The sequence below is a fragment of the Lactuca saligna genome, chromosome 3 (assembly GCF_052625555.1).
Source record: "Lactuca saligna cultivar CGN05327 chromosome 3, ASM5262555v1, whole genome shotgun sequence".
Classification (NCBI taxonomy): Eukaryota; Viridiplantae; Streptophyta; class Magnoliopsida; order Asterales; family Asteraceae; genus Lactuca; species Lactuca saligna.
In genome coordinates this window covers 23,499,294-23,518,656 of record NC_136419.1, presented here as the reverse complement: position 1 = coordinate 23,518,656, position 19,363 = coordinate 23,499,294, and the positions used below count along the sequence as shown (strand labels likewise).

Genomic DNA, 19,363 nt, shown 5'->3' with positions numbered 1-19,363 from the left:
ATCATTCTTTTGAGCATGTCATAGTTGCTTACAACTTACGGTCTTGGTCACTTAAGACTGTTTTTCACTTTTAGGAAAATATGGGATTTTCTTGGTTAATACATTCATTTCATGCAAACAACGATTCATTTGGTCTTTTTCATTTAAGACTACATTTCATTTGTTAAGAAAATAAGGGATTTTCTAAATAACATACACGAACTTTCGAATGGCATACATTTACTCAAATCACTAGTTATGAACTCACCAACTTAATTGTTGACACTTTTTCTTGAAATAACTTGTATTCTCAGGAAGCCGCTAAACCAGGTAGCATCTACTTTTAAAGACTAACGCGCTGGCATTAGTAACATATTGTTGATCACCATATTGTATTTGATATTCAAACATGTAATACATTCAATCATGTAAACTTTTCAAATATATATTATGGTGGTGTGTACTTTCTTTATTATTCAATTGTTGTGATACTGAATATGACGTCCTCCGCCCCCGAACGTTTCCGCCGTTCGGTTTTGGGGGTGTGACAACTTTACCCTTCTAGACATCAATTTTGAAAGGGATCGCAGGTTTGGAGTCTTTGGATTCAAAGGAAAACGACTTAATACATTAAGAAGTTGGTTTTCTGGCCAACTCAACGAGTTCATGAGTGAACTCGACGAGTTGGTGGGACTTTTCACGATCTGGCCAGTTAACAAGGGAACTTGACGAGTTGATAGCCAAACTCAATGAGTTGATTCAACTCGAAATGTCAATCTTGACTTTGACTTTGACTAATGTTGACTCTTACGGTTTGAAGTATTGAGTTGAATCTTAAGGAGTTGTTTATGTTTAGGGATTGAGTAGAGCAGATACTCGGAGCCAGGGCCTATTCAACTACTATTAGCATTTGAGGTGAGTTTCCTCACCATAGCAATGGGTCCCATTTAGTTAGTTGTGGTAATTATTGAGAATGTGTCATCGACATGTTTAGTATGTATATATGTGAATGTGTTAGTATCTTGTTGGATAGTTATATGAAAACCATGGGGGGAGCCCATGACAGGTAGTTAAGACCATGGGGGAACCCATGACACATAAGTATAAGATCCTGGGAGGGAGCCCACGACATCCGAGAATAAGACCATGAAGGGACTCCATGGCATCCATATATGTTACATGTATGACTTATGTGGTTTATATTGAATATGTGATTATGTGACTTATGTGGGATATGCTATCAGAAGTTCACTAAGCATTAGCTTACAGTTTGTTAGTTGTTTCAAGTACTTCGGGATTTAAGGGCCAGAGCTCGGCATGATGGCGCGGCATGCACTCCCGACGTTTTATTATAGACATTTTGATATTATGAATAATTTATTTGATGATCTAGATTTTTGAGAACAATTGTGATTGAAATTTTATAATTAATGAATATAAGTTTGTTAATTAAATGAACATTTTTATTGAAAAATATGGGCTGTTACATTTTATTTTTCTTATAAAAATTTCTAAAAAATAAATTATTTTTCGTGAACTATACACACCGTAACTATTTTGATTATATTTGGTTTTTAATTTTTTCTCATACAATACATGTAATTAATAAGCTGATAAGAAATAGATTCACACTTTGTTCAACAAAATAGAAGTCCCTTTGTATAGAGGTGCTCTGTTCCACCGGCGACAATCAAGGCAAATCCAACCCTTCAATTTTCTCTCTTCGAGGTTTACTTTCCATCTCCTCTCTATCTCTTGATCCCGACCACTTTATGTTTTAATCATTCAAAATAATTGTTAAATTCTGATTGAATTTTCATTTCTAATTTTCATATACACGTAGATTTTCTCTCTTTTAGTTTGGGCAAGTTTTGTAATAAATGCGAGGTTATTTCATCTTCTTCAGTAGAGTTTTCGATCGGATCTGACGGCAAACGAGGTTTTTCTCGCAGAAGTTTGAACCATGGTGAGAACTTGTAAATCCTTTTTTACTAGTTGCGTTTTCATGACCATTTAATTGAATTAGGGTTTCTATCATCAGTTGCTTACATATCTAGAAAAAACCATCTCACAATTATCTGCAATTCCCAATCGAACATAGACCAAGGATGAATTTCTTTGTGCTCAGGAACGAGGATAGTGCCTTTTTCACCCTAATTATTTTGAAACAATGCTTCTTTCTAGAATGAGCATTAATTGTGGTACAAAAGGGACTCTATACAACGACTAGAACTGTGTTATTTCTCTTTTAGGGTTCTTGTGGTGAGGAGATACATCCCATGGACTTAATTGAGTGACATTTACATAGACTAGCATGTTGTGAACAAGGTTTTCTGCAAGTGCAGATCAAAATGTAACAAGAGTATTAAGGATTAAGAAGTTTGTGAAATCAGGAATTTGGATTTATCATTTATGCAGTTGGTGTAAATGTATAGATATGAGCATTTGTGGCATTGGAACTTGGAAGTGATATGTTATAGCTAATTTTTTGTTGCAGATTCATTTTGTTTTGTTAATAAGCCGACAAGGAAAAGTCAGGTTGACAAAATGGTATTCACCTTATACCCAGAAAGAAAGAAGTAAGGTATGCAATTGCAAGAATTAACAAGTTCTCATCTCTTTGATCCATATATTTCACTTTTTCTTATGTTTCAGAATATTGTTGACATTCATGGACTTTATGTAGGTAATACGAGAGCTGAGTGGGATGATTCTCACACGTGGTCCCAAGCTTTGCAACTTTGTTGAGTGGAGAGGATTTAAAGTCGTTTATAAACGGTATCCCTTAAAATTAATACAATGTTTCCATTTTTAAAGAAGCTCATTTTTTGTAACTTATTTCTTTTTAATAAAAAAAAAACTTATCAGATATGCCAGTCTCTACTTCTGTATGTGCATCAACCAGGAAGACAATGAATTGGAAGTCCTTGAAATTATTCATCATTATGTTGAGATTCTAGATCGCTATTTCGGAAGTGTAAGCCATCTAATCTGTAAGAAATATTGGAAATGTGTTGTTTAGTAAGAAAACTCTTTTATAAAATTTTGAATTTGTGTATGATAGGTTTGTGAGCTGGACCTGATCTTTAATTTTCACAAGGTATGTTTTCGCTTTTAGTTTTTGTCCTATTCACATCAGTCTAAGTCAAAGTCAAACACAGTAGTACAACCTGTTCTGTTCTGTCATGTTTTGTTGCAGGCTTATTATATACTGGATGAGGTGCTAATAGCAGGAGAGCTTCAGGAATCGAGCAAGAAGACGGTGGCCCGTTTAGTGGCGGCACAGGTAAGATTATAAAATCCGGGTGGCACATGTCCATGTGGCGGGTTGTGAGTGGCTGAAGTTTTGGTGGTTTTTGTGTTTGCAGGATTCTTTGGTGGAGGCTGCTAAAGAAGAAGCAAATTCTATAAGCAATATAATTGCACAGGCAACCAAATAAAGCTTCTACTTGCTCTTACCTCTATCATATTGATATATTCACATCTATCTTTTTCTGTTGTTTTTTCCCTTTTGTTTGTGTGGAAATCTTTTTTTTAAGTGTTAGAATTTTGAATTTTGAAAAGTCAACTGATGTTAATCAAATGTATGGATGTGTGTATTTGTTCATTTTGAGCTTCTAGATGTGTAACAACGATATATCTTAACTTCAAATGTTTACATGCTTCATAGTCTTCTAAAAATAAACATGTGTTTGATAAATATGGTTGTCTAGATCTCATGCATAAACAAATATGAATTTATACCATATAGGCAAATTACATGTAGAATGAATGTACTTTAGAAGATGTACATTTATAATTAACTTTTAAGAGTTAATCTTATAAAGTTAGAATCAAATAAGGGACAAGTTACAAAAGTGTTTTTTTAACTTATAAGACACAAAATACGTGTATACCTACAAAGGGGTGGATTGGAGATTTTTAAACTGTTAAAAAACTTGTATGTTAAAGTTTATAGAGATTTGACTTGGGGCAAATAAAATTGTGGTTATATTCTTTGTATGTTATCTTATAAAACCCCTGACTTGGAAACAGCAAGGGCATTAAAATAAAATGTTATCAACACGTAAATGTCCTTCATTCAAATGTTGTGATGAGGGTTCAAGTTCTATTATGGACAAAAGATATAAATTTAGAAATGGAATAATAGGTTTGTGTGTAAGCCATTCTAATAATAATAATAATAATAATAAGATTATTTTTTGAGGATTGAAAATTATGTACAAGTAGGGTGAGTGATTAACTTATATTTGTGAAAGGGCGATTGGTCACTAGACATGTTTTTGCAATCATGATTTCTTATGTTATGAAAAAGACACAAGACGTATTATTGCATGAGAAATAAAATGTTACTGATGAAAAAGTTGCATTTGAATTTTAAATAAATATGATGAGCGAGCACAGAGCATATTATACAGAAATGGCATTGTCACCGAGAAAGAAAGAGGATCCTATTACCTATACACATGTGGCTAATTAATTACCAAGTAAATGTTATATTATCACAAAAGGGAAAGGGGAAGGGGGGTGGTGGGGTAAATTTGTAAATATGACAAGCCCAAAAAAAATTGGTACTCATCTTTACTGCATGAAAGAATGGATTGGAATTGGGTGATGACGTGGAAAATGAATTTGCAGAAAATGTTCTTCAATCGGATGCAGAATCATAGAAGTCGCTTGGGCATGGAGTCATAACCTCGGACTCAAGTGTTTTGACGACTCTGTCCATTGTGGGCCGATCTTCAGGACTCGGACTCACACATTGAATTGCAACCGACAGCAGAGCATCAGATGTCTCCGCCTCCACCCCCTCACACTCTCCATCAATTATCTCACGCTGCCTATCCTCCGTCACCAAATAATTCAACTGCAAATAAAAATCAAAATATCAAAAAAAACATGTTTGCCGATTTTAATTTCCCACAAACAATAATAGATGGACGACATGACTGACATACCCAGCCAACAATATTAAGCCCTTTCTCTATGAAAGAAGCATCCGTGGGCCTCTTTCTACTTACAACTTCAAGCATCAGCACACCAAAACTATAAACATCCGTCTTCTCTGTTGCTCTACCACTTTGCATGTATTCTGCATCAAACAAAAATCAAAAATTAAATCTACTACTGGTATAATAAAACTTATATATACTTTGTTGTTACCCGGAGCCAAGTATCCAAAAGTTCCTGCAACAATGGTGGTGATGTGAGATTCTTCATCTTCCAACAGTTTTGCAAGTCCAAAATCAGAAACCCGGGCCTCGAAATTTCCATCAAGCAAAATGTTGCTTGATTTTATATCGCGGTGTATAATTCGAGGGGAACAGTCATGATGCAAGTAAGCCAGCCCTTTTGCAGCTCCCATGATTATCTTCACCCGTGTCTCCCATGCCAGTTGTTCATCACCATTTTCTGATAACAAATCATTCCTCCCTCAATCTCAATCACAATTCACAACAACAAAATTATTATAAAAAATAAAATTATTAGTACCATGGAGAGCTTCATCTAGGCTTCCACCTGCTAAGTAGTCATAGAGCAAGAGTTTTGAAGTTGGAGAATTGCAGTATCCTCGTAAATTCACCAAGTATTTATGTTTGATGCTTCCAAGAATTGCAAGCTCTCTCTCAAAAAAACGATCAAATCCTTCGTTTAATTTTACGATTCTTTTTAAAGCAAAAACGTTTCCATCATCCATTGAAAGCTTGTAGACTGTTCCAAATCCTCCAGCACCAATTATATGCTCGTCATTTAAAGCTTCCAGCTTTTTTATTATATCCTTTGATGAATATGGCAAGTCTCCATGAAACATCACAATCGATGCACCTGAACCAATCAATAACCAAAAAAAAAAATACTCTTATTAATAATTATAAAGCCCATATTATTATTCTATTTAAAAGCTTATTTCGATCTTTACTTACCTCCACTCACATCCTTTGCAATCCCTTTTGCATCATTTTTCCCGAGTTTTTTATAGAGAAAACAACCCCAGAAACACATGAGGGCAACAAGAAGCAATGCACCAACAGTAGCTGAAGCACTAATAAGTAACCTTCCAGAATTCTTTTTCACATTTTGATTCCCTACACAAACAAAATAAATCAGTCAAATGTAAAAAAGTCAACCAACAACTTTTACAAGGAAGAAAATAAAACCTGTAGTCTGTTGATTTCCAACTTCATCTTTGCATAACTTATTAATTTGCTTCCCACATAAGTCACTGTTTCCAACAAACCTGCAGGTATCCAACCAAAAGTAAGCACCAACTTTGCCTTACAACACTTTTTTATTTTCATTTTTTTTAGATATTAAAATATGTGATAATTAGGAAATTTAAATTCAGAACTCACGAGTTACTTCCAAATTGGTCAAAAACACCATCTGTTGGGATTGGCCCAGCTAGAAAATTGGATGAGACATTGCTTCATGGATAACAAAGAATTAAAGTTGGAAAATAATATTTTAAAAAAGATCAAATGTAAGTTAACTCTTTTAAATAATCATGCTTACAGGGTTAGAAGGTTCCTCAAATTCCCAAGTGATGTGGGAATTCTTCCATCAAGAGAGTTACTAGAAATATCCCTGCAACAAGAAACAAAATCTATATTAGTTATCAAATGATACAATTTAAAATGCACAGCTTTTATAATTGTACTTAAAAGTGTTCAAAAGCTACCATAAAAGAGTTAAACTTACAATGTTTGAAGGTTCGAAAGGTTTCCCAATCCAGTAGGAATAAATCCACTCAAGTAATTATTCTGCAAAAATCTGTCAAAATAATAACAACACAAGAAAAAGGAAGTGTTCATCAATATCTCAAAAAAACAAGAACACAATCCGATCATATCATATTAGAACAATTTGTGCTTACAATCCTTGCAGCTCTGTACAATTTCCCAACTCTGGAGGAATTTCTCCATAAAAATTGTTGTAATGAAGATCTCTACAGCATGTCACATATACAGCATCAGTAGTTGTATAAGTATTAAGCATGCAAATTTTTTTGTTAAAAAGAGTTTAAAAATCACGTACAAGAATTTCAAGTGATCTAGCTTTCCAATATCTGGTGATATGAGTCCCTTTAACTTGTGATTGGAAACATTCAAAGATATAACTCTCATTGTTTTTGAATCACATATTACCCCTTTCCATCCACATGGATCAGGATCCTCTGGTCTCCATTGACCAAGAACATCATCTGAACTAATAATGCTTGTCCGGAAGTTCACAAGAGCTTCACCTAAACAATTAACACAAAACATTCTAAAATTCTTAAAAGATTGCATCATAGAAAACATACTGATATCAATATATGATTATGATTTGAAGATGATCATTTACATCCTTAAAAGAAAACAACAAATAAGAAGGAATAAAGTTGACATATTACCATCTGAAGTGAGACTTTGGCATATGTCCACCAAACAACATAGCAATAGAATGTATAATGGCAATGACCCTTGAAAATCTTTAAGGAGAATTCCCATTATTGAGCATAATAAAACTCCTACAGATCATCTGATACACAAGGCATCAAAAAATCTCCTTTGGAAACACATTTGCTTATTAATGTGACCATGTAGCAGCTGCAGGATGTACAAGTTTCCATTTGAGAGAATAATTCAATAACACGAAAAGAAAGTATATAAATTTATCACAAGAACTATTTGCATTTAGTAACAACATTATATGCATCTTTTGTGAATTAGGACAAGTGATTCGTGAAAGATTTAAAAATTAATGATTTGATTGCTCTGAGATGAAAGTATAACCTGGCAGCAGAAGACAGCTTTCTATTTAGGCTGAAGATCACAAGTTCATTGACTAGTATTATCAGAAACCTGAGAGAGAGATAAGGAAACTATCTACATCAGCACCACCCAAGAAATAAGATTTATAAAATGGATAAGAGAGTGAAAAAAGAAACAAAGAAAAAACATCAATTAAGGGTACCACATTTCCTTTTGTGAAAATCAGGCTTAAGCATTTCCAATACAAAATACCACAGCTTCCAGGTAGGTGCAAAATGATGAAATAATTAAAGATAAAACATTTTAAGAAAACCCCGCAGAGTGCACATAGCTTATGACTAGAGTTATCAGAAGAATAACATGTATACACCTGCAACATAAGCAAGTGATCCATATTATCCTAGAAGGTAACTTGGTCAAAATAAAGTAGAAATGTTATGCAGCAAGATTATGCTTATCAGAGTAAACCAAGAGCATCGCGAACAATCATTACAACAGAATTTTAGAATGTCTAAGGCTCTAAGCTAACAATAATCGACGAGGATAAAAGGAAGTCACGAGCTTAAAACCCTCTGCGATTTAGGAATATGAATGTATGTTAAAGTTTACACATGTTGAGGATTTGAGGATTTTACATATACAGATGAAGATGAGAATACCATTGAAGTGGCTTCTAATCTCTCCTCTTTCTGGTGTACAAATTCTGCAGCAGTATGGCCGAAATGTCCTCCTTCCCTGCCCATGAATAAGTACAATGTTCAGATAGCTACCCAACACCTAAAATGGTACTGATATAGTCCAAAATCACGACGATACGTTTATGAAATATTAGTTAAATGCCCCTTATTCTGATGATTACCATCACCCCTTTGGTATTAAACCCATATGCAAAAACCCCTAAAATGACTGTGTAATTTATAAAGACATTCAAACGTTCTCCACTATTAGCAAATCAGAAATCATCATTGTGGCTAGATACAATCAGAAGGCTAGTAAGGCAGCTATAACTGGAGCTACTTTTGCTTCATTCAAGTAAATTACATGTATCACTACTGAAATTAAGCCGATAAAAAGCAAATTTAATCAGTATAGAACTGATAGTCACCGTTTTTTGGATCTGCAATTGAGGAGTTGAGCAAGTAGAAGCCGGAAGTTTGAGCTGTAAAGTAGAGAAACCCCTAATAGAAAAAGGAGTGTGTGTGTGTGTGATCATGAAGGGGAGAGAGAAGATGCTCTAGACATAAATATGGGGCAGAGCATCAGCGTCACCAATTAGCACAGAGTGGCGTCGCACGTGGGAGAACGATTGTTCATACGTGCGACCGACGCTCGCTTCATATAAGTTGGACTCTTGGACCATAGCCCGTGTCATGTTTTTTCCTTTTCCAAAATATATCCTCCAACTTTGACCGAACAAAAAACATGATATAAGAATTTTTAGTAAATTACCTATTTGGTCCGTGAGGTATATATTTTTTGTAGGTTAGATCTTAGTTTTATAAAATTTGACATTTCTAATAGTCGGCAAATCTTTCAGGTTTGGTCCCCATCCGTATCACATTTCTCGTCAATGTTATTTCGTTAAGTGCGCACGAAATAACTAAAATATCATATTTGTGCCTTTTCCTTATTTTGTTTTTTTCTTTTTTTTTTAACTAGTATTATTACTAAACTAATTAATCCCTATATCATCACCATAACCATATTATACCATTATTGTTGTCACCACTCCGCCAATATCGTCGTTGGACTCACCACACCAACCACCATTGTCGTCGGTTGCCACCACCATCACCATCATCCACCAACCATCGACACTGTTAATACCATCACCAACATTAAATTTAAATCACAAACCAAACATTGGAATCAAATGAAAATTTTATCATATAAATCATCAAACTAAAAAATGAAAGTGAAAACCCTAATTTAAATCAAAATAAGAGATTGGAGTTGCAGGGGAGAAAGAAAGGGTAATCAAAGTTGCATGGGAGAGAAAGAAATGTAGAGAAATAGTGGTAGGAGTAAAACATGATAATTGGAGTTGCATGGTAGAAAAATAAAGGTATAGAAAGGGTGGTAGGAGTCACTGGCCATGTTCATATTCAAGTTCTAAGGCCAATATCGAAGTTGGTAACACTTGGTTTTTTGGTATGTTAATTGTCAAGTTGTTCTTCCCTTAAGTTATGTTTGGAAGGATTTTAAAAGGACCACAGTGCGATGACTTGGTGATCACGGCGTGTGTCACATCATTAAGTCGCGACATGACTATCTATTGGTTGTAATGCGTAGCCACCATCAACCCTAACCCTAATTTCAAGCCTTGGATCCTATATAAATACACTAACACCATGGTTTGTCATTTCACAACCTCCATCTCCCATAGAACAAACCATATCCCCTGAGAGTGTTCTTAAGTGAGTTTGAAGGTCCTTACACCTTTGGTGTGATCTTTGAATTAGGAGTATTGAGTTTTGGTGCAAGAAGGTGCATTACCAAAGAAGATCCAACCTCTTTGTTTACTTTTTAACCCTTGGAATATATAAAGCTTCCACCTTTATGATTTTTAGTTCATAAATCTTGTATATATGTCTCTTTTGGTTCTTTTTATGGATGTTCTTAGAGTTTAAGCAACTCCAAAACCCTATAAAGTGCATTAAGATGATTTTTGGACTTATGATGACAAAAAAAAAGGGCATGCATGGGCTCCCTGTGAGCTATACATGAGTTCTTAGTCATTTTGGACCATTTACGTATTAGTGTTTGAGTCTAAGTTTAATTAGGTATAGATTTGGATAAAAGTTGGAAATATTATCCATTAAGTCCCATGTGAGATTTAGATTTAATAGTATAAGCCTTAATTTGAAGGGATTAAGTGCTTATTAAGAAAAAGGCTTATGCCTCGAAAAGCATGACATGACAAAGGAAGGGTCACAACACGAGTTTAGGAAGAGAATCGTGACTGTTTTGTTGCAATGTGATCACGACGCAACCAACAGCTAGGTCACAATGCATCGATCGTTGACCAATGAATGATGACTTTGACTAATTGATCGTTGACTTTTGGTTTAAACTTTGAGGATTTAAATTGCAGACCGAGGTTTGACCTTTATTTTACTAGGTGGTGATGTATCTAATTCATTTGTGGGCTTGTGTGAGTGTGTGGTTTCATCTTTTCATATTCATGTGAGTTTTCTCATTACATTATTTATGTCGTTATTGGATCTACTGTATGTAGACTAGTGAACTCTTGTCTGTTTGTTTGTATGCTTAGAATGGGATGATGTTTTGATATCGGTGTTGTGTTATGAGCATACAAGTCCGTTTGGATGATGACAATACCAGTGTTGTGGGATGACTTACATGTCCATTTGGATGATAGCGATATTGGTGATGTATTGCGAGCCTGCGGGTCCATTTGGATGATGTCGATGGCAGTGTTGTGTCGTGAGCCTACATGTCCGTTTGAATGATGACATGATCGGTGTTGCCCAATGCAGATATATATAGTTTTTACAATGATATATATATATATATATATATATATATATATATATATATATATATTGTATTTTAGGGAACTTAATAAGCTCTATGCTTATGTTTTAAAGTTAAATGTTTTTCAGATAGTTTTGTTGTCGAGGGAAATGGCTCAGGTTGATTGCACTTTTGGTGAGAGTTTGGAGCTTATTAGTGACTTTTGGTGATCATTTGTTAAAGAAGAAGACCATTGAAGAAGGAGGTGTTGCTTGTAAGCTTATAAATCCAGAAACCTTCCTTGTGCATATTTTGAAGGTATATAGTCTATACCTTGATGTCTTTCCTTTTTTTATCTCAATAGTTGGGTTTTATGAGCTTTTTGTCCCAAAGTTTGGAACTTTAAGAGTTTGGAACACTCCATGGCATATTAGTTGTCCTTTCATGCATGCTACATCTTGTAGATTCATAAAAATGGTTGCTTGGTGGTCCTTTTCTAACCATGCAAGAGTTCGGTGGTGATGAGTGTGGATTCAGTTAGAGTTTTAAGGTTCAATCCATTTTCAGCCATACAAAGGTTTAGAGTTTTAGACTTTACGGATTAAGACTGATATGGGCATATTTAGTTATAAACTTCATGCATTATCTTAATACTTTATGTTGATTTTATCTCATTTAATGAAAAAAAGGTGCTTAGTTAGTTTAGAATTTCATTTTTCAGCAATGATGATATGCTCGGAAGGAAAAGGAAGCGGAACTAGCGATTGGATGCTTGGATCTTGGATTTTGAAGAAAGAAGGATGTTGTTGGACAGCTTGACCCCTCATCAGTGTTTTGGCCATATCTCATGAACCGTAACTCCGATTGACGAGATTCAAAATGTTCTGAAAAGTGGACACAATTTCGGACGACTTTCGTGTTTTGAGAAAATGTTGATTCGAAACGTACTCGGCGAGTAGGGTCGATTACTCGCCGAGTTGGTCAGAAGTTTCGCGATTCTGGACGCGCTGACTTGCCGCACACGGGTTTTAAGTGATGGACTCGCCAAGTAGGTCACTGGACTCACCGAGTATCCCCTGTTTTGTGAAAATCTATATAAAGGGACTTTCAGATCGATACCCTAGCAGATAGATGAACCCTTGGAGGCCAATTGTCGACTAAAGGTGCTGCTAGAGCGTGGGAAGCAAGGGAATCAACCCTACATTCAATTTTAAGGAGAATCAAGTCAAAATCAAGTTTACTCTTACCTAATCTCTTTTTTGAACTATGTTTTTACCAATTGATTTCGTTTTTGAGCTTGTTTCTGCTGTAATTATGAGCTAAAAACTCATAACTTCTGTTTAGGTAGATGAATTTGTGAGCATGGATTGATTATTTGATTAGGATTAATTTTAATTGGTGATTATGTTTTATTAAGCTTGTTTAAAGAACCTTATGTGTTAACAATAACTATTTTTCTATTAATAAATCAGTAATTAAGTTGTATGAACATCTCTTAGTTGCTAATTTCATATGATTTACGTGACCACATAGTTGTATGTCTAGGAATAACGAATGTGAAACTAGAATTAACTAGAAGATAGGTAAGTTAATGTGTGAGCTTGTGTGATACACCATCAACAAGAGGTTAATTGAATAACCAAATTGATTATCTAATTACAAGTCTTTCTAAACCCGAATCAACAAACTAGGAAATTCGTTAATTTAGACAACTGGCCACTGCTTGAGTTAATTTGTTTCCTAAGGATTAGTAATAGCAAACGTGAAACTAATCATCTTAGTCGGTAGCCAATGAAGAATTAATCTGATACATTGAAATCATCCATGGGAACAAATGAGTCGAACCTAAACAAAAGTCCTCTTTATTATTGAATTTAGTTGATTTTTATTTGCTTAGCTCTTAGTTTCTTGGTTTAAGTTTTAGTTAATTGTTTAAGTTTCTAGTCTTTCAAAACTAGAGAAACCCCCTTTCTATTACTTGTTTTATTTAGATAATATTAGCATCTATTTTAATTGTTTACCGTTCCCTGTGTTCGATACCCTACTTACCTGAACTAAACTACTAATCGATAGGTACACTGCCTTTCGTGTGTTTGTCTTTGTGTTTAAGTTAGTAGGATTAAAACTAGTTGGTTTTACACACATCAAAGACATTCTAAGAAGGTCATATATGCTACATGTCTTAATGATTAAGACCATTTTGGTATGGTTTTTGGGGTTAGATGGAGTACTCCCCGTATACTACTGGCTACGTCCAACGTAGCCAGGTAAGACCTCGATCCCACCTGATTTCTGAGTACGCCTCGCGTAGGAAGAGAGTACACCCAGCGTACACGTTGGGCAGTGGACTTTTATTGACTTTTGGACTTTTGGTCAAAATTTAGGGTTTTAGACAATATTAGGGGCAAAATGGTCTTTTTACCCTTAAGGGGTTTAGTCATGGGACTTGGACTCGCGAGTTAAGTAATGAACCTTAATTATTAATTAGTGTTAATTATTGTGTTATTAGGCGGAGTCTAGTTCCAGCAGTTCGAGTGCGAGATTTAGCTGTCTTCAGTGTTAGGGTGAGCTTCCTTCACTATATCTGTGGGTCGAAGCCACCAATACCGGCCTACTAGTCTATGTTGTAGTATGATGGTTTACTTCGTGACAACTGTCACTTACACATGTGTTTGCTTGATGACTTTGTGATTCTTTGTTATGATGTTATATGGTAGTGGTAAGAGGTGAAATAGACCCGGTATCCATTTGAAATAAACCGAAAGGGATTACTGTAAGGTTATGAGCATTCTAACACTCCTAAGTGTACATGCAACCCTAAATACCTTGGATCTATGTTTTCTCTATTATACATGCAAATATGAACATCCAAGGTATTATCCTAATCTAGCATACAAAACAATGGATATAACAAGATAGAATACATACCTTTTTCATGTAGAAAGTCTTCATGAAGCTTGAGTGCCTAGTGCCCCAAGTGTGACACCTCAAATGGTTCACACAACACCAAATACACTTGGAATAACTTGAGAGAATTCTACACTTCATGAAAATCGGCTAGCCCTTTCTTACTCTCACTAGTGGTCGATTTTCCTCAAGAATAAGATGCTTATATAGTTATACAATTAGAGTAAACTCTAATTGTCATGACTTTCCATTTCCTTGGATCCATGGGTTCAAATACACCATGGAGCATCCATGGAGCATCATATGGGTTTTGGCCCAACTAGATAATCCATGGAGCATTAGCCCACTATACAAGTATGGATGATTTACACAATCAACCCATATATTTAATTAGTCTTCTTTTGATCACTTAATTAATCCTAGATTAATTCTTGATCAATACTAATTAAATAATCTTATTATTCTTATTATTAATATACTAGAACTTATAATATATTAATAACCATAAGTGTCTTATTTCTCTCATTTTAGTCTATCCAAGTGAATGATGCCATGCAACCCAAATGGACCATGTCGGGTCGGGTCAAGTCTTACCAATTATAGTTATGGACTTAGACATTAATCCAACAGTCTCCCACTTGGATAAGTCTAAAACTATTATTGTGTATGACTTCAGGAACCAACTGGCAATCGTAGCTCTCAAAAGCTTCTGTCGAACTCTGACCTTGTCGATAAACGCTGACCTTTGTCAATGACTTGTCCATTAGATAAGGGATCATATATTCCTCCATTCTAGATATCATATGGACTGAGACATGGATTATAATCATTCTCTCTGTCCATTTGTTGTTTCCCGATTTTCGATTTATGATGACTGACTAATTGAACAAATCAAATCAGTCCTGGCCCGACCGAGCACTTCCATTTATCATCATCAAATCATCGAGGGGCCCACAGATATCGCTTTTATCCCGAAGGTAAAAGGAATGGATAAACTTCGACTCATATGGCTTGTTCTACTACTTGTTGAATCATACACAAAGGCACGTTTTATAGCACCGAGTTACCAAATGCGGTTTCGTGCAATCAATGTAGAACCAACTCATAGTAACAACTCATATCTCTAGGTTTGAAGAATATAAGATATTATCGTCTCATGATCACTCGTGATAAAATCCATGAAGTGATTCCAACGAGCGCGGGTTGAATCCAATACTCAGAACTTATGAGCACTCATGAGTGTTGTAGCCCTTTGTCCAACACCTTAGACCTCTACAAGCCAACCCATGACAGTCTTGATTCATATCTACTTCCAACATATGACCGACTGTGGATGGTTTGAATAACTTAGTCATTCCGGAAGAATAACCTAGTTTATTCTGGAAGTCAAAACATGCAAAATGAAACACAAGAATAATTGAATCCAATATGGTATCAAAACCTATGAACATAAATAAAACACCTTTTATTTATCACCATATGATTACACATTATTCATTGTATACTGTTTCAGCTATCAACTATATTCTTGAATTTAAAACAATAGTTGTCCCATGCTCCAAGCATGTACACTATGTTTTCTAAACACTAGTCATGTCATACACCAAGTATGCATACTATGTTTGTCTATGATCTTTACTTTGTGAACTAGATCCATTGAACATAACTTCAATGATTCTCTTTTCACACTCCCAACTCCTTACTGTAAATACAAGAATTCCAAATTCATGTCATTTACTGAAATCTGTTAGATTCTAAACTTATATGCATTGATCCTCTTGTAATGATTATGCACAAAGTCATAAAGACTTGACAACAACCATTACAGAGCATTCCAAAGGAGATCAGCTCCTTAGAAACATCCTTCTTGCATTAAGTTTCCTAATCTTAAACAGATTGAAAAATCTATCTTTGAAACATTTCCAGATTCCATTTTGACTTTCACTTCTGAACAAGAGTTGCCTCCTTACAGATTATGTCAATATGGTCCTTCCAGAATTATCACTATACTTCCAACTGTCCTTGAGCAACCAATCTTTGGTAAACCTTAGATTGTCCTCGACAATTGTTTAATCCTTTTAGTCATATCCAGTTCTAAACCTTTTCCCTTCTTAATGCCCCAGGCATTTGGAAACTTTTAGAAAGGATGAATATAGCACATGTAATCGATCCTATATCCGAAGCATATGGGACACGATTCATGATGTCTCACATAAAGACTAAACCAGTCTTTTGCTATAACATTTCCATTTCTATTTGCCAAGTTCTCATAATTCAGATTATGAAAAAGGATGTCGTAATCATAATCGAATTTTAGAACGCAAATAATGGACCCATATACAGAATTTCCTTATGTTGAGCCATTCCAACATGAAATTCATATATATTTCCTTGACTAAATGATTAAAACCTCACGATCTAAGCTTATAGATTTGAGATGAAGTATAATTTCCTCTCCCTTAATTATAGCAAAACAAATTTTCCCAATTGAAACCTTTTGTTTTCTATAATTAACATTGCTAGCTTGCAACACTTATCATAATTATCATGCTCCCACTAACATGATGATCATTAGCATAACACTTATGCTCCCACTAGCTTTGACATGTACTCAGAAATCAGTTGAACTTCTAGAAATCAATACTTTATTGACTTTCTTACCAAAGTTCAGATTTCTGATACTGGATTGTTTTGATAGAACTTTATCAAAATCATACACCTTCCCTTAGATAGCCCACTTGTGTGTCTAAACAATTATGAAGAGGGATGCCTTAATCATAATGGTTAGACCTTTTTGCCACTTCTCACAAGTCCAGGTTAGTGTGCCGGTAAACCACACACGCTCCACTAACGACTTTGAGAATGCAAATATCACAATTGCTATCTAACTAAAATCTACTTAGTGAAAGTGTTTCCTCACCATCATTTTCATGAATCGGAGAGAAACCTTATGACACTTAGATTTATATGGTGTATGAGTTCCTACCCATATGAATTTGTCAAAACCATAATCACAAGACAAAGATAATGACAAATCCAAAACCATATGGATTGAACTCAATCTTAATTTCTTGCCACCTGGCAGCTCAAGGGCCTACCATTGCTTCCAAGTTGTTGTGCAACCAATTGAGAACTCTAAGAACTCATATGCAAAGCCAACTTTGATTGGAATGGGCACAGAATATGTCAACACAATAGGCTATAAACCTTAAGTCGTGTGCTAGTGAAGAACTTCTGGTTTTATTCTTGATTAGTTATTGAGACATTCAAGACCTTTAAGACTCCCACTGTCCTCTTGACATATAAGACTCTCTTGTCAGATATTCGAGGGATAGTGTGGATTCTAACCAAGACAAACACTTCACACAATTGGCCTAAGTTGGTCTTTGTTTTATCCAAAACATCACAACTTACCAACTTCAAATGAACAAGAGTAGGAAACTTTTACTCTTACATTTGACACGTGTTTTAAACCTTCTTAAAGACATGTCACTCAAATTACAATCTTGGAGTATGACTCTAAGACTTGTATTGGAACGAAGTATGACTCATCTTCTTGATTTAACCATTTCAACAATTCAAGATCCCTTCTTCTTAGTCATAAGAATGCACTAAGACTTCCTTAGAGAACTAATTTTGATATGGTGTCTTAATCATTAAGATAATCACAAAAATGATACTAAAGTACTCTCCCATCTTTTCAGATTTAAGAAACTTTTATCCTTCTGCCTAATTTGATTCTTCTTATCCGCTCTGCCATGCATTGAAACCTTTTCCAATGTCTCAGAGTTACACTTAAGCTTGTAAGTATAAACATATTTACTGAGCTTTAGTAAACTATGCCGAATAGCCTTGTATCTTTTGTGGTGGACTTAATCAGTGCACATGATTATGTACTCGAACCCTTAGTCCTTCACATTACTCACACATCCATGTGAACAAGTAATTAGTCTTAATTTTCCAATACTTGAAAGTTCTCATTCATTTTGCTATACACCTTGCATGATTCCAAGTTCCGGTCCAATTGAGACTTGGGTGATGACAATCTTTCCTTTATTTGGTAAATTTAGACATTACCACAAATGAAAGAATCAATTTCATATTTCCACTCTTGCTATTAATGGAATCATATAAGCAACAATTTTTTCCTCAAATGCCATTGTAAGGATATTTTAAAATAACTAAAATCAAAAAATTTTCTTTTATTTTAAAACTATGTGGAAAACTTATCCTTACAATCCATATGAAAACTTGTTGTTATCTATTCCTAAGCAATATCTCATAACTCGTAAGAAGTAGCTCAAGAATCCGATCTTCAAACTACGCGATAGAAATCCATCTACGCGATCAGATTCAACATATTCTTTCTTTAAGTTTCTTCACTTTTCTTTGATTCTTAAAACATCACCATGTGACCCAGTCACATCATGTATCAAGAATCTCAGAATAGAAACTTAACAGAGTTAGATAGTGGACTTTACCTGAAGTAGAGTCAAATTTATTGACTTTAACGTCCTTAGGTAAGTTTGGCAGCTTCGCAACTAATGACCCTTTCTTTGGCAATATAAACATATGGACCTTTGATAATGGTACACGGGACTATCACAGACTTAGCTTTTCTCTTTACCATTTGTTCAACCGAGTTGACTATGGCCGATCCCTTTCCATTGGGAAGAGAATGCTTTTCTAGATTTCCTGTGTCACTATTGTCAATGTCCATCAAGTTTTAAGGAAGTTGATCTTAACAAATAGATAAGATCATTAAGGGTCTTGTCATAGTCTGTTTCATAGGTGTTCCAAAAGAACTCACTATGTGACTTAGAAAGTGATTGAACCACCAACTTTCTCTAGACTTTGACACCCAACTCTCCCGGCTTGTCAATATGTGACTACATCTCCAAGATGTGACCTCACCTAGACCTTTACTTGCCAATGGGGCTCGAGTGACCTTAAAATTTTTAAGAACTTGTGGGTTAGGGAGAATAATTGGAGGAGGTGAAAGAAGTATGATTTCCATGGGACATCATCTTCATTTAGGAAAGCTTGTTTCAAGAGATTTGGGAAGATCATAAATGTCTAAACCAGACATGTTTTGGGAGATATTCAAGATAGTTGATCTTAAGTCCTTAATATGACACCCAATATGAAATATTAAGGCTAGGACCCAAAAAACTATTTTATAACTTAGAAGAGGTATGCCGTAATCCAAGCTATAAAAAATTTGAAGGTAGGTGAATGACGATTCA

General features: G+C 35.0%; 2 protein-coding genes across 5 annotated transcripts; one reads left to right on the top strand and one right to left on the bottom strand.

Annotated features, from left to right (window-relative positions):
* Window positions 1-1,582: 1,582 nt before the first annotated feature.
* Window positions 1,583-3,631, top strand: LOC145034786 (AP-1 complex subunit sigma-1). 3 transcript variants are annotated; one of them, XM_078983296.1, is made up of 8 exons: window positions 1,583-1,707; window positions 1,886-1,945; window positions 2,477-2,563; window positions 2,666-2,757; window positions 2,848-2,956; window positions 3,044-3,079; window positions 3,179-3,265; window positions 3,348-3,631. In XM_078983296.1, exons 2-8 carry the CDS (start codon window positions 1,943-1,945, stop codon window positions 3,417-3,419), a joined length of 486 nt encoding a protein of 161 aa, XP_078839422.1. In that variant the 5' UTR covers window positions 1,583-1,707; window positions 1,886-1,942; the 3' UTR covers window positions 3,420-3,631. The 3 variants fall into 3 exon arrangements, with proteins under 3 accessions (XP_078839422.1, XP_078839421.1, XP_078839423.1); XM_078983295.1 differs by having other exon boundaries at window positions 1,591-1,707; window positions 1,823-1,945; XM_078983297.1 differs by having other exon boundaries at window positions 1,598-1,707; window positions 1,839-1,945.
* A 701-nt stretch (window positions 3,632-4,332) lies between these two features.
* On the bottom strand, window positions 4,333-8,988 carry LOC145034785 (LRR receptor-like serine/threonine-protein kinase FEI 1). 2 transcript variants are annotated; one of them, XM_078983294.1, is made up of 15 exons: window positions 8,839-8,988; window positions 8,369-8,468; window positions 7,755-7,823; window positions 7,373-7,568; window positions 7,015-7,222; window positions 6,854-6,925; window positions 6,679-6,750; window positions 6,493-6,564; window positions 6,333-6,404; window positions 6,138-6,217; window positions 5,904-6,065; window positions 5,473-5,805; window positions 5,143-5,391; window positions 4,938-5,071; window positions 4,333-4,846 (listed from the first exon to the last, which is right to left on the bottom strand). In XM_078983294.1, exons 4-15 carry the CDS (start codon window positions 7,467-7,469, stop codon window positions 4,628-4,630), a joined length of 1,770 nt encoding a protein of 589 aa, XP_078839420.1. In that variant the 5' UTR covers window positions 7,470-7,568; window positions 7,755-7,823; window positions 8,369-8,468; window positions 8,839-8,988; the 3' UTR covers window positions 4,333-4,627. The 2 variants fall into 2 exon arrangements, with proteins under 2 accessions (XP_078839420.1, XP_078839418.1); XM_078983292.1 differs by having other exon boundaries at window positions 8,393-8,468.
* Between the last annotated feature and the right edge of the window lie 10,375 nt (window positions 8,989-19,363).